The sequence below is a fragment of the Pristiophorus japonicus genome, chromosome 10 (genome assembly GCF_044704955.1).
Source record: "Pristiophorus japonicus isolate sPriJap1 chromosome 10, sPriJap1.hap1, whole genome shotgun sequence".
Lineage (NCBI taxonomy): Eukaryota > Metazoa > Chordata > Chondrichthyes > Pristiophoridae > Pristiophorus > Pristiophorus japonicus.
The window spans coordinates 107851610-107867703 of record NC_091986.1 but is presented as its reverse complement, the minus strand read 5'-3'; the positions used below and the strand labels follow the sequence as shown (position 1 = coordinate 107867703).

The 16094-nt window shown below is 43.5% G+C and overlaps 1 protein-coding gene across 3 annotated transcripts in view; it reads left to right on the top strand.

The window, feature by feature from the left end:
• Positions 1-16094, top strand: part of LOC139275058 (protocadherin Fat 3-like) — a 941319-nt gene that overhangs the window by 85093 nt on the left and 840132 nt on the right. Inside the window, exon 1 of one of the 3 annotated variants that reach the window (XM_070891992.1) lies at positions 7122-7135. The exons of 1 other annotated variant lie outside the window; for it this stretch is intronic. In XM_070891992.1, the coding sequence (XP_070748093.1) occupies positions 7126-7135 (10 nt within the window). In that variant the 5' untranslated portion in view covers positions 7122-7125. Of the gene's footprint in view, positions 1-7121; positions 7136-7436; positions 7763-16094 lie in introns of those variants that run through there. One more of the 3 variants, XM_070891993.1, reaches the window with a different exon arrangement.

Here is a 16094-nt window from a genome sequence, read left to right as displayed (position 1 = left end):
ACCCCCCAATGCTTCGATGAGCTGGTCACCAATGTCTAGTCCTCCTGGACAACTGTACCATCTCTCCGCTGTCATGTGCTCGTGGAACAGACCTGCCACATCCACGAGGCCTCCGCAGGGTCGGCGCAGTCCTGGGGACAAATGGGGTGCCCTGTGGAGAGAAGTTTGGGGCAGGCACCCCCAGAGTGGAGGTGGGAATGACCGAAGGACCACTAGATAGCCTTGGGGTGGAATGGTTTCTGGAGCATAGCGATGCAGGTTCTTCAAAGTCCGCGCTCTCATCCGTCGAGAACTGATCCAGCAAATTGACGGGCGACAATCGGAGCTCCTCAGCACTAGATATAGTAGGATCGTCCGCCGATTCCTGCCCCGTGCCCCCACCTTCTGGCCTCTGTGACCTTGCCTAGGGCAGCACTGCTGGCTGAGCTGCAAGACATAAATGGGATTATTAGAGGAGAAGGGGATGCTAGAGTGACAAGGTGAGTCCAGCGCTACACACAGCATATACACGACAAAAGCACCGCCGCTCTCAAAATCATCACAGACATCACATTTCATGACCATCAATACATTGTGCATTGCAATGATTTTTATTAGGCCAGCATTATTTCTATGACACTTTTAGAAATCATCTGTCTCATATAATTGTTCGGATATGAGTTGGTGTGGCACCTATTGACTTTACATCACGCAATGTGTAAGCTTTACTCACGAGGCATCACTTCAGGGTCTGCAGATGTGACCGTGGCTGTCCAGGGGTGCTTCCCCACGAGTGCGAGCACTCGCTCCTCCATATCAGTGATGTCGCTGAGGACCGGTGGTCCCCCACACGTTCGCCTCTGCACGGACCTTACTGTTGATAGCTTCTTCTGTAAAAGGACATGGCATGAGATCATTGCGTGATATCATTGCTATGTACTGTCACAGACACTGATACGACACATAACCGACAGATGTAATTATGATTATCATTTTTTACCTAAAGACGTACACCGTGACTGCAGGCTTTGAGTAAAACATTCCTGGTAAAAGTGCAAGACCTCACATCTGCTGTTAGTCACTCATGACTGTTACAAATCAAATTATATAAACACATAAGTACATGTAAATCAATGTAATACTTACTCTTGTGGATCCCACAGGTCGTTCCATCGTTTGCGGCATCGGTTGCCCTCACGCACCTTGTTGATCGCTGACGAGACCACCTCTGCTATCTCGGTCCATATCCTCTGGTAGGCCTTTGGGGTGGGCTTCCCACGCCCTCCCTGTGTCAAATCACCCCAGCGTAACTCGACCTCCTGCAGGAGGGAGGCATTTGACTTGTCCGAGAACCTCCTGGCTCTTTTGTGGCCTCCAATGTGCTCCTCTCCCACCTCACTGCTCTCTCCAGCATCACTCTCCACAGCGTGCTGTGATACCTCCTTCTCTCTCTCCATTATAGGGCAAATTCGGTCAAATATGTGGCTGGTAACAGCTAATTTTTGTTTGCCTACTTGCTGTGAAACTCTAAAGTCTCCCTCCTTCCCCCCAAAGCAGCCACACCACACCCAACCACGCCTTCAATCCCTCTGAGCTCCCTCTCTGTCTCCTCTTCTGCGCATGTCATGGTGACCCTTGACCTCCTGAATTGCGGGAATCGAGCGTTGCCATGCTGTTGCTAAGAATGGCCACACTTTATGGCAGAAGTTCAAAAAATGTAACGCTACCGCCCATTTGCTATCGGTCATGTTAACGCCCATTTTCAAAAATGTAAACTAGGTGTTTTGAGAGTGGGCGAGAAGCCAGCGGTCTGTAAACCCTTTTTTACCGCCCACGGGAGAAATAACGCCCATTTTTCGGCGATAAATCCAAAATTGGAGGTTCTAGCCCTAAGTATGGCGCAGAAAAGAAATCATCAGTTGTTAAAAAGGCAAACAAAGTGATTGGCTCCTGACATGGCCACTGTGGGTGCTTGGAAGGTCCCTGTGGTATAAAGTTGAAACAAATGGTGGCCCCTTCACTGCTACTGGTTATGCATAACAGATGGCTGACTGCCCTTTCAGGTTTTCATGGATCAGGTGGTGCACCTCAATCATAGCCTCCCTGCTGATCTGGAACTGCCTCATGCACTGTTACTCTGCCAAGGTAGCTGACTCTCTTGTGCAGGACTCATTAGTTTGGGTGGTACCTGCTTGAGCTGTGTTCCTCTATTGCCATCTCAGTCTGTCCTCTCCTCTTTGTGATCCATTATGATATACCCATCAATGTTAGCTGACCCTAATCTCTCCCACAAAACAAGTACTATTCATCTCTGTCACTGCTGTGCTGCAGGTACCACGTCTTCTTTTTAAGCTAATTAATTCCATGTCTAAAAAATGTAAAATACCAGCTTTCTGATTTGACTGGGAAGCTGCATGAGTTTCTCCTCAGTGACCATCACAAAGCCTTTTTCCAGAGCAACACCAAATATGAACTTATAGTTTGTTGGTATTTTCTCTGGATAGTGCATTACAATTTACACACACCTTTTTGTGGCTAAAATTACTACACAGAGGAAAATGAGGTCTTGATAACATGTTCTTTCTTTACTTAGTTAAGTATTTTTTTGATGGGATTTGTCTGAATCAGTATTACAGTCAATCTCCCCAGAAGCGGCATTGAACACCGAGAGGCATAGAATGTTCACTTAGTACTGTAAATTGTCAATGAAATAAAGGCTCATAATCCTGTTTGGAAAAAAAGAGCAGGATTGGTTCTTTAAAATCTATGTGGCTGTTTACAGTGAAGTTTCAAAAAGTTGTATTGTAAATATTTTTAATGACTTCATTGGGGAGAATTTATATTGTGCAACATTTAACAAATTGTTCAGTTATCAGTGCACAAAAAAAGACAATCTGCCATTGTGTATTAGGATTTCCAACAATGGCTAAGAGGGGCAGCTCCGTGACACAGTGATACTGTGGTGCTTTTGCTTTATGCTTCATTGTACAGTGCCAGAGGTTCTCTTAACACTGCAGTAATGCTTGCAGTAATTAAAGGGGAATGTTCATGTTGGAGCAACTACTTTCAAACTCCTTGTCTTTGTGTATATAATTCATTAAAAAAATTTTCATTGTCTTCCTAGTTGAATTATTTTAATGAATAACTGCCCTGCAGCTGTTGGTCAGACAGCATTTTTATTTAACTGGAAGTGGAAAAATGGTGTTGCTGATGGGATCGGCATGGAGGCTGTCTGTCTGGAAGTATTAAATTACAATATCTCCATGGTGATTAGGAACTGTCTGCCTTTTAAAGCAGTCACAATGAGTTTTCTTGGGCCACTGTTTCCAGGTGGACACCCTCCATGCAGCTCCTCCTTAGCAATGTTGTCTTTCTTCTAACTATTAATGAAAACGCAGTCTCGCCAATGGCAGCAGAGCAGTTATTCACAAGAATTCCCTTGAGAGAAGTTTTAAAATGTAAGCTGTATGAAACATAAGGGAACAAGTACTTTGTCGTGCAGCCACTTTTCTTTGCACTGACGTTCCCCTTAATTATGCAATGTAAGTGGTTATCTGGCTTGCATAAAACATCACTGACTGGTGATTAAACTCTAGAATGATTTTTACCAGTTTAGTGCTGTACCAGCCCAGCCTTCAACTTTACTTACCTGCTGATGATTTGCCCTATCATGGAAACTTGGTTAAATTTCATTGATTATACATTCTCATCTTTCCTCATACGTGTGCTGCATTACTTCTCTGAGAGGATGGAATGATCCACTCTGTGGTCATACCCACCACTATTTTGTCATTACACCAGAAGGTGCTCCTGAACAGTTCAGTAGGACACCTTTTCTCCCCATGAGAGAACCAAAGATTGAAGGCCAGTTAATATTTAAACTCTAGCTTCCTATCTGAGAGTCCAGCACCCTAGCATTGTAGTTACTGCATTTTTGATTGCTTTTCATTTTATAATAGTGACCTTTTTGTCACTTGTGTGGTGAAAGTGATATTCTGGAAGTATCCATTGAGTGTTCTCTAGCTTCTCTATTAGTGTGGAGATGTGTAGAATAGAGCAGAATGTTGTGCTGTAGATCCTCCCCAGGCCAAGAGCTGCTATTGCAGCAGTGAAAACCCATTACCTCTCGATACAGTTTAACTTTATGCCATTTAGCATCGAGCTTACTTGTGTAATATATGGAATATTGCAGCTTTACAGCAAATATTAACATTACAGTTTTAATAGATACATTTTTATGTACTTTAGTATTCAATAATTTCAAGTGTATTTCTCTATGGTATTGCCTTGTTGATCATATCTCAAGACAGCAAAATGTCTGAATATTTTCTCCAGTGTGCAATAAGTTGTAGAGCACATTACAATTATATTTTAAAATGGAAATACAGACAAGAAGCTTCACTTTATAAGACCGGCATGTATTTCGCATTCATCCAGTTGTATGATTCAGCTATAGTATCATTTATCGTTTCTGAACATTGTATGAAGGTAAAAATTTGCCTCAGTTCAGTAGCTGTTGGCAATTTACACATTTGAACCTGTTGCTGTATGTAATTAATGGGAATTATTTCAGACATGATACTGCATATTTGAGAAGAAAGCACAGGTGGAGATGCATAGTGCATTTTTCTGTACGTTGATTGGCAAGCCAGCTGGCATGTAATTTGAAATTCATTGCACATAAATCTTCTAGTAGTTATTACGAGAACAATTGTTCAGTATGTTAGTGTATTATCTCCCTGAGAACTGATGTTTTTTGTTGTTGTATGTTACCTACATATTTTCTAGAACAGAAAAAACAAAATTGTGTTCCAGCAATTTTTGAACTGCAAGGATTACTGTGACACAGAACAAGAGAAAATGGTTTATCTAAAAAAATTCTAAAATCTATGCCTAGAAATTGTTTCACGCAGGTGCTATTTGGACTACTAAGACCCCAATATTGCGGGCAAAAATCAAGTGCACATTTCAGGTTGGAAGGGTGCCGTGTACCATATTGGGTAAGAGCAAATGAGGCATCCTTTATCCATGTCTGAAACATGGGTAAAGGATGCCTCTAAGTTTAGTTTGCTTTGAGGCAGCCAGTGCCATTGTTGACTGCATTCAGGGAAACCAAACCTAAGGATCACATGCAACCAAAAAGGTATGTAACTCGATCGCCACTCCTGGCACAATTCCCATCTCTGCAGGCTTTTGTGCCATGTAGGATCCATTATAATGAAGCTCAAGGCCCAATAGCTAGGGAGCCGTGGGCCTCATCATTGTGGTGCAGAGAATGTACCACGCGCACCCAAAAATGGCGTGCCTGAATTTCTGGTGTAGTGTTCAAAGAATTGAGATGATGGTAATTTCACAGCCCCTCAAACATGCTGAGAACTCTGCAGGTTTTCATCAAATAGAGATTTCTGCAGTTCCATAGTTATTTCTCAGTTTCACAGTAAATGGGCAATTCTCTTCTGCTCATGCAAGCATTGTGTTCTGTGTTGTGACTTGAGAAAATGGAGGCACTAGAAACACATTTTTAATGTTCAAGTTCAGTGTACACGTGATCACCTTGAGCATCCCTAATTAGAAGCTTTGTGTTGCGCCATGGGGAGTTTGAATGATTGTAGTAACAATTTAGAACCGCCTAAAGTGTTGCCATAGAGATTGAGGTATAATCTATAATTGCTGTAGGAATGTAAATCTGTTGTGTTCTTTGTAAAATTGTAAAGTCCGTATAATAGCTCTTCCAAAGCATAACAAAATGTTTGTAGATTTTTCTACCATTATCTTTAAATTCTCCAAATTGCTAAAAAAATAACAAAAATAAAAAAAAAGGACTGAAATTCCTTTGCATCTTGCAACAAATCAATAGAGAATGAACAATGGAATACCTGTACCAATGGAACATGCAGTTGGGGGGGGGGGGGAGAAAGAGTGGGTGGGTGTGTCTCGCTCTTTCACTCTTTCTGTCTGTTCTTCGCTCTTTCTCTCTATGTCTGTTCCTCGCTCTTTCTCTCTTTCTGTCTGTTCCTCAGTCTCTCTTGTTACATGCACGCACACTCACACACCATGTGCATTAAAGCACTCATGATTTATGAAGGGCTTGCTCACGAGACGGATTACCTGTCATGGAGTGCTTATACCATATTGGCTTTACTTTAATTATAAACCTTGCTTTCACACTGATTTCCCTAGTATGGAACGCATGTGCAAATCATCTTTATTGTAAATTCTAACATGGTATTTCTTTAATGTTCCCTCTTCTGGATATCTAGCAGTAAATAACCATCTGATGTATTTTTACTGTTTCATTTCATAAAGATCTGAGTGCAAGTTCAGTACAAAACAACTCTATACTCGCATTGATAAATTGACTGAGAACATACGATTTTCCAGTGTAATCTCAAAGCATGCCTGGAGGGAGGAGCTATGTGACTTCCCATCCTGTCGCATTCAAATATTGAGTGTGTCTGGTCATTCGCTACCAGTTACTGTCTTTAACAAGCCCTGCTGAACAGGCTGTGTTTGATGCTCATTATGGCTTTCAGGGAATGTTAAAGCTGCTAGCAAGAGCACTGGCTGTATTGGAAAGGGGGAGGGGAATTTATTTTAACATGTCCTCAGGCTGCATTGCTTAATAAGACTTGTTAATTTAACCCTCGTGGTGCCCTGGTTGCATTTTGCACTCAGATTCTGAGTGACAAAGATTCTATTGCACTTATTGGTTGCCGCCTTTCATCACTGTGAAAGCGTATGTGGTTTATCCTGCAGTTTAAGAGTGGTTAAAGGTATGTTGAGGTTCTTTATATTTGCATTGAAAGGTTTAATATCATAAATCACCTCAATTTGTCCGGCACAATTCATCAGTTTAGGTTTCAGTGCTGTGTTTAAACAGTAAAATTAGTATCTTCCTAATTAAAATTGGTTGCCAATATAGTAAGCTTAAGAAAGCATTGTCTGCGTCGAGGCAAGGAGATGAAATATATTGTTCATGAAAAGAAGATAGCCAGGAGGGGGTGGCTAGCTATGGTGTTAATTGGGCCCAATTGGAATTGAAAACTCCTGGGACTTCAATGCAGCAGTAAAACCTTAAAGCTGTGAGGCAGTGCAGTCCAGTAGACAAACTCTGTTAATCTTTATGAATGTGAGCAGTTTCTGTCCATGTGCTCTGGTGAGTTTATTTAGAATGTGGAACAGAATCCTTTTGTCTTTTTGGTTATTTGACCTTGGTAACTTTTTTTTCACTGCCAGCGCTGTGAGGCTCAGTTTATGAATGCAGCTGCCCAGAATGCTGTTGGCTGGCTGGTCTGCCAGTATTGTTCTAATGCTCATTCCATATGTATGTCACATCACACTACTCCCCTTACCTCCCTCCTTCTCCCTCCCCCTCCCCATACACACCCTTTTTCAAGCACATCCGTTTGGTTTTTTATCTGGAAGATTGAATTCTTTCTCTCGGTTGTAAACTGCAAATTTCAAAGTTGAAAAGCTGGAGCTCAGCTGTGACTTGTGCAGCCCCAGGCGGACGGACAGCACCAAGAGCTTGCACTGAATATCTTCGTGTCTTTTTTTCTCTCTCCTGATTTTGGACTCCTTGAAGTCTAAAGAACTAATCTTGGCAGCTGCCTGGCTTTTTACTGTTACCGTGGTAGCGGCTGCAATGCATTATAATGGAACAGGCAGGCTGGAGTTCTTGTGCCTTATGTTTTTCGGATTGTCAGTGGAGACTTTAGGGAAAGCTTACAACAGATATAAGCAACTATTTTTGTGCTTTCCTATTTCAGTCCTTCTTGTTAAGGTAGGAATTGTTTATACAATTTAAGGACCATTTTACTGCTAATTCAAGGCTTTTTTTTTAAATTGGCTGTGGGGTGGGAGAGTTATAGAACAAGGGATTGTCTTGGATGCTAATTTGTTTTACTCCAGTTTTGTACTGCGTAACCTGAATAAAGCAGTGATGAGCCAATTATTTGGGGAGATGGCTGTAAATTTTATTGATACAATGCTACAATCAGGTGTATTTCTTCTATTTAAAAGATGCAAGTTTTCATTGGATCATTTCTAATTCATACTCTAGTTATATGTAATTGTCGGGTGAAATTAGTGGCACAACTGGAGCAAGTAATCAAAAACTTCATTTTTGTTAAAACTAAGGTTTTAATACTCGAGAAACAATGCAGAATTCTAAAGCATGTAGGAAATCAATAAGACTTTTGTTTTGCCTCGATGCTCTCTGTAGTGATGCAATTTAACATCCTAATTTACTGTGATTGTATTCTTTTTCAAGTGAAACATAAGATCAAGATTGGCAGTACTGTAAACATGGTTCATCATTTTGTGATAGTGGGGAAGTGTTCGCCTCATACTGTAAATACTTAAATAGCAAAAGATAAAGTAAATTGGCAATTCCTTATTGTTTAATAATAGTTTAGTTTCAGTATAAGCATGCAACTCCAGTTCCAAATGTGTTGCTTTTGAAGTTTTAAATAATTAAAGTACTATTTTGAAAAGCGAAGCATTGTACAATACACAGCAGAGATCCATTGATCCCTATGTGTGGGTAATGCTTTTTGCAAAAGCAGTTCTAGTACATTTCTTTTTAAATATTGCATACTTGTTTCATATCTTGGCTATACTGTATGACCTCAGTGACCCAAAATAATTACCGTTGCTTGTGATATCAGCACTATTTATAGATTTTGGAGACTGAGCGCACAATAATATTGAGTATTAAGGTAGCTCTATTATTTATATAAGTTGATGGTGAGACTGATGTCATAGTTGAAGGAGATATTGTCTTTCAAGGCATGATTTAAAAAATTAATTGTTAATTAAATGCATAGAATGCCTTTTAAACTGGAATCAACATCATCATGATGCGTAGCCTGGTGTGATAGCAGAACAGGAGATTTGACGTTGCTGGAAACCATGCCTAATGTTGGCAAATAATTCCTGGGAACAGGCAGGTGTGTGTTGTTGAACCATGGCATGTAGCTGTTTCCAATTACAAATATCATCCACAGTTTGTTGGATTTAAGAGGGTTGTGTGCAAGGGTTGTGTGTGACACCGTGAATTATGTTCTGCTTTTCAAATTGTCAATGAAATGACTGTGTCCAGAATCCATTGTTAGTTGTGGAAATACCTGATATGTTGATTTTACTGCTTGCAATATTGAAAAAAGAATCCACATTTGTTTTCTCTCTTTCAAAGGGGCACCTTTTTTAAAAAAAAATAAAGAAACAAATGTCAATAACAAAAGAACATTTAAACTTGCTTTCTTCGAAGGCTTGGTGTATTAGAGTTGTATCGGCTTGGGAGTTTAGCAACCATATTTCCAGTCCACCTGGAGCCTAACTATTTTCCTGGCAGTTCAAGCATGTGATCCAGTATAAACTCCAAGATCAGAGTGCCTGTTTGAGGGTGAAAACAAGGAACCTGAAATTAAACCTAAGGATACTGGTGACTGATAGGATTACATATTTGTCCAAAATTCCTTTAACTATTTTAGGGGAGGTGTTAACATTAAGTAATGTGTTAAGTATTCATACACTAGGATCCCACCCATACTTTGGTGGCATTCATTTTTCTTGTAAAATTCTCAAAAAATGAAGGTTATTAGAAAGCTTCTCAAATTTGTTAAAAAGGCAGTTCCTGTAAAATGATGATGTAAGCTTTAGATGAAATTTAATGCAGCTAAGTGAGAGATTGTACATTTTGGGAGAAATAACAAAGAATGCGAGTAGACACTCGATGGTAAGATTCTAAAGAATGTGGATGAACACAGACCTAGGAGTTAAAATATGTGGTTGCTTCAAAGTGCAGATAGATAAAGCTATAAAAAACGTCCATCAATTTTGTGTTTTATAAATGGGTGCATAGAGCACAAGAGTAAAGATATAATGATCAATCTGTACAAAACATCGGGTCGGCCACAGTTAAGAGTACTGGGCGAAAAATTTGGCTCTGTAGCTACGGGTGACGTTTTGTGCCAAAAACGCCAGCGCTACCATTTTTGACATCAATGCCAGAGCTAATACCCTGTGTTAACCTCACATTCAGAATCAGCAAAGATCCCTCACCAGTGATATTTAAAGTGATCAGCAACCACTCTAAGATTAGTTGCTGATTAATTTCTACTGGCTCTGTGGAAGTTTGCGGGAGTGTTTGGAGCTTTCTAGAGTTGATTAAAGTTGGTGAGATGACAGGAAGTTGTGCTGCAAGTGAAGAAGGCCTTTCTTCTGACTTCAAGGGTTCTGGTCAAACCACTTGCTCCCAGTCATGGGTGCTCTAGTTATCATCCATTCCCCCTTGGCCTGCAGCATGACTGGGAAATGGAGCAGAGGCAGCAAAGAAGAGGACCAGCTGCTCAGAGGAAAGGGGAGAAGGGCTCTCTGCAGGAGGCCTTACCCACCTAGGGTCATACGAGAGTAATTCTCTTACCTCAGCCTGAGCCAGGAGCAGTGTGTGAGGAGTTTGTGCTTTACTAAGGAGGTAGGTGCTCACAGAACTCTGCCACCTTTGGCAACCAGACCTGCAGCCTCAAACCAGAGAAAGGACAGCACTGCCACTGGCTGTGAAGGAGACCGTGGCCCTGAATTTCTTTACGTTAGGATCCTTCCAGGATCAGGAGCAGGAGACATCTGTAACATCTCCCAATTCGCCATCCACTGCTGCATAAGAGAGGTGACAGACGCTCTTTATGCCAGGTGAGGGGACTTCATTGTCTTCTCTCCGAACCGAGAGAAGCAGATGGCACATGCATGTGGCTTTGCTAGGATAGCGGGCTTCCCCATGGTGCAGGGTGCCATCAACTGCACGCACGTGGCTTTACGAGTGCTGAATCCTAAATGCTGAGATGTACCGTAACCGCAAAGGTTTCCACTCGTTGAATGTGCAGTTGGTGCACGACCATTCTCAGCACATCATGATGGTGAATGCTCGGTATCCTGGCAGCATTCATGATGCTTTTATTCTGCGGCAGTCCGCTGTTCCCACAGTCTTTGAGGTAACACGTCAAACAGAGGTTGGCTACTGTGCAGCAAGAACTATCCACTGACCACCTGGCTCATGACTCCACTCTGCAAGCCAACCACATGTGGCCAGCATGCTGCCATGCGGAACATCATAGAGCAGACCATTGGATTGCTGAAGCAATGTTTCTGCGACTTGGACTGCTCTGGAGGAGCCCTGCAGTACTCACTAGAGTGCATTTCAAGATTGATCATGGTCTGCTGCATGCTCCACAATCTCGCCATCAAGAGGGCTCAGCCCTTAGCACCAAGCATACAGCGACCAGCTGAAGAAGTGGAAAATGAAAAGAAGGAAGCGGAAGGGAGAAGGCAACCCAGACAGTCCCTTTCTGCTGAGGCTGTCCATAATTGACTCATCCAACTGTGGCTTCAGTGAAAGCAAACCCAAATCCACGTTCACCAAGAGCCCCATCCTTTACCATCCCTCTGATATGGACCATCACAATGTCCTCTTGGTCACAATGTTGAAATGAAAGCCATCACAAAACTAACATTCCAAATCAACTTTGTACATCAATCCATACACTAATCACCCTTGTGCATTCCTTTAGTGCCTGTCTCTTGTGTGCCTTTGCCTGTTCTAGTGCTCCTAAAAAAAGTGCTATCCCAGTGGCTGCACAATGGTTGGTAGAAGGCTGCCGACTTTCAGTGGGAGGAGACTGCAGATGGTATGCAGGACGACCTTGAGCAGCTAAGGACCCAGAAGGCCCAGCTGTAGACTGCACCACCTCGACATGGGCAGCAGCAGTCTGGGCTGGCTGGCTGACAGGCAACACCAAGGGTACTGGCGGCGTGGAAGTAGTGGGAGCATGAATGCTGTCATCCTGAAAGAGGACAGCAGGTTCTTGCCAAATGGATATATTGCCATTCCCACAGGACAGTGCCTGGGTAATCCTAGTAATCGATTGGAGGATACCTTGCTTGACTGCCGTGACACCCTAAAGCCCCTTTCCACACTAGTAAGTGCAGCCACGAAGTCAGCAGTCTGAACTTGTGTGGCAGCAAGCTGAGACTGCATGAAAGTCTGAGCTTCCACTGCAGCAATCAAACGTTAGGTGGCTTCTGCCTGTGCTGTAATGGAAGCTACGATATCGGCCATCAGACCCTGCACCATGGTTGCATCCACAAGTGCACTAATTAAGTTGGCCATCAATTCCATGCTGGAAGTCATGGGCTCCAAGCTCTGCAAAGACTTGTGCAAGGTTGGTGTCACACTCCTCCATGCTGTTTGACATTACACTCAGGCTTTCTGGCAGGCCTGTCAATGCACCAAGCATTTCAGTGTGCATACCCATCAGCCTTCTTTTGTAGGCCACCCCATCAAAGTCCTCATCTGTGTCTTTTGCAGCAGATCCCGTGTGCGATCTTGCCCTCCAGGGAGCTGGCATCCACGTTATCTTTTCCCTCTTCCCTAGCTGTAGGCCTCATGCCCGGTGTCTCATCACGTGAAGATCCTGCATCTAACCTAGCCTCTAAAGTATGCGGAGTGTCAGTATCGGAGCTGGTGGCTGCGAGTGTGAAATCCGTGTCTTTATGATCACTATCTTCCTGCTCATTCACCAGTGCCTGGCCAGGTGGCAGTTCTTGGCTATCTGAAAGGAGAAAGGCACAAGCGTAAGGTTGTGGTGATGGGAGGAGAGGGGGGCGGGGTAACATAGGTGCATGCTTACACCATCTGTAGCCTGTAAGTCAGAAGACGTAGTGGGATGAGGGGGAAATGGGATGTGAGAAGCTTCGTTATGAGAGTACCATCTTCTTCGATAGTTTCAGCCCCGCTGCTAGCTACAGTCTCAGTAATTGCCTTCCCAAGAATGACCAGCGCAGTCTCCTCCAGGGGTTGAGATTATGCAGGTGTACCTGTGCCCCTTCGGGTAGCTCTTGCTGGCTCCGATTGTTGTGCAAATGAAAGGGAAGTGTGTCAGTGAGTTTGGTGCAATATGTTTGGTGACTTACCTGTCATAGTTGAATAGCTGACTCTGCGGCTGAGAGATGCGGGTATGAGGCTTGCAGCAGTGATAAGTATGTGAGGGTGAGGTGAAGCTATGATTGTGAGATATGAGTGTTTGGTGGAGAGTGGGTAGGTCAGTGATAGGAGTGTGGTGCATTGAGCAGTGTGTGAGGCTATTGGTGCAGATGGTGAGATATGGCATTTGAAAATAAATTCACTGACTTTGACCACTCTTGTGATGTCATTAAACTTCTTGCTGCACTGCAGCCAGCTCCTCAGGCGATTCTGCTGGCATTAACAGCTATTGCTATCTGCTCTCATTGGCATTTTCAATTTTGCCTGGATGGCCTCCTGGCCCCGTGTAGAAATAGGACCCCTCTCCTTTCCACCTTCTGCACCAAGGGCTCCAGTATTGCATCAGAGAACCTTGCACTCTCTCTCCCCGTTGTGACATTTGCACTGTCTCCCCCAGCCAGTTGCATGAGCAGCTTCATGCAGAATGCACCTCCACATTAAAATGTGCAGATTGCCTTTAAGAAGCTGAGGCTAGTCTGCTGATGTACTAGCCTCAGAGGAACTTGGGCTCTCTTCTGAACAATCAGCCACTCAGCAGTGCGTTCAGCACTGGGTTGAATGCTACAATCATTATAATTAGCAGGCAGCACAAAGGTCGTGTGCTGACTGCATTCCTTTCAGCGGGTGTGGAGTGGTCGCTCATCGAGATCCCCCCATTCATTTTTGGGTACAAATCAATTTTTAGCCCATTGTGAGCAGGTTAAGGAGCACCATTATAGAAAGCACACTAGGCTGATGTCTGGGATGGGAAGCAATCATTATTAGGACAAACTTCAGATAATGGGATATTTCCAACGAAGAAGAGAAGGCTAAGAAGATATTTAATCGAGGTGTTTAAAATTCGAAGAGTTTTGATAGAATGAATGGGAAAGATTATTTTTCTCTGGTTGGGTTGCTTCTAAGTCAGTTATAAGGGTTAATTTGGGGTGCCTTGTAATAGCAAGGACATTAAACCATAGGGCCCAAGTTTTGGCTGTCCCGCAGAACGGCGCACCTCCGAGAGGCCCGCCTATTTTGTAGAATTAAAATCGCGCCTAAAACTCGCCTCGCAATTCTCAGCAGGCCTGTTTCGCAGTCGACGCAGCTGAGCTACAGCCCTGTGCCGAAAAGAGTGCCGGCAGCTGCGCGTGTGTGCAGTGGCTCCTGGTCCTCCCAGCGTGTCCTGTCTCCGGGCGACCCCATCCCTGGTCGAAGGGATGTTGCGATATTCGCCGCCCCTGTCCTGGGCTGAGTGGCCTGCCTGCCTCACCATCCCTCGCCTCGCCTCGTCGCCACTGCTCTCACCTCCTCGGTGCGGAGCCCGCCCAACCAGCAGCCCTTCGGCGGCGGGGCCCACCCAAACACCTCCCCAGTGGTGGGCCCTGCCCGAACATCTCGATGGTGGTGCCCGCCTGACCAGCAGCTCTTCGGTGGCGGGGCCCACCTGAACTACTCTCCGATGGTGGGGCCCGCCCGAACACCACCTCAGCAGCAGGGCCCACCCGACCAGCTCTTCGGTAGGCTGTTGGAGGGTTCCCGGTGCTCCTGCATGGATAGGTGAGTGGAAACTTTTCATTCTTTATTTATTGATTTTTTTATTTTTAAATTTTTTTTATCAATAATTTTTTGATTTGATTTATTGATTTATTTATCATTTATTATTGATGATGGCTCTTTATTGGTAAAAATGAAGTGTTTAATGCTTTGGAAATCCTAACTTCCCTCTAACTTCCTCCCCCCCCCCCCCAATCTTTGGCTACCTGAGCCTAATTCTAAAGTGTATGCACGTTTTTTCTGAGCGTACAAAAGTCGACACTTACTCCGTTCTAAATTAGTTTGGAGTAACTTTACGCTGCCTAAACTTACAAAACTGGCGTAAGTGGCTAGTAACGCCCCCTTTCAGAAAAAAAACTGAACTACAACGAAACTAAACTAACTCACTAGAACTGGCACAAACTAAATGCCGAGAATTGCGATTTCTAAGATACTCCAAACTAAGCTAGTTGCTCCAAAGAAATAGGAGCAACTTCAGCCGAAACTTGGGCCTATAGAGAACACACTGCGTAGATTTATCAGAATGATGCCAGGGATACAACACTAGTTATGAGGAAAGACTTGAGATACTGGAACTATTTCCAGTGGAACACAGAGATTTAATAGACATTTTTATAATTATGAAGGGTTTTGATGGAAAGACTATTTCCTCTAGTTGAGAATCAATGACCATGGGCCATCAATTTAAAATTATCACTTAGAGTGAGGAGAGGGTTTATGAAAAAGTATAAGCGAATGATTGTTGGAGCATTAAATGCTTTGCCACAGTGAGTGATTGAGATCATAAGTATTTGAAACAGAGCTACAGGTCGAAGGGAAGAAAGTGCTGTAATACAATTAGTTTTGCATTGCTCTAATCGAGAGCTAGCATATAGATGATGGGCCAAATCTCTGCCCCATGTGCTGCAAACCATATTGTTCTATGGCTCCTCTCTGATGGTCTTGAACATGTCACTTCCCAAATAAAGAAATAAAAGCAGAAAATGCTGGGAATCTCAGCGGGTCAGGCAGCATCTGTGAAGAGAAAAACAGGGTTAACGTTTCAGGTCGATGACCCTTCGTCAGAACTGGCAATTGTTCAAAAAGAACAGATTTTTAAGGAGCACTGAAAGGGAGATGGGAAGAAGGAACAAAAGGGAAGGTCTGTGATAGGGTGGAAGGCAGGAGAGATTAGAGAGACAAAAGGGATGATGGGCCGATTTGAAATGGTAATGGCAGAAGTTAGAAAAAGGTTAGTCCAGATAGGGTGTGAATGGCGGAATAATTACCAGCTGCCATTGGAGACAGAGAAAAAAACGTACAAAAGATTGGGCGGGATGGGGCGAGGGGGGGGGGGGGGAGGTGGAAGGGGGCCAAACATGGGCAGAGGTTATGGTCTGAAATTGTTGTATTTGATGTTGAGTCCAGAAGGCTGTAAAGTGCCTAAACAAAAAATGAGGTGCTGTTCCTTGAGCTTGCGTTAAGCTTCATTGGAACAGTGTAGGAGGCCGAGGATGGAGATATCAGAGTGAGAGTGGAGAATTAAAGTGACAAGCGACCGGAA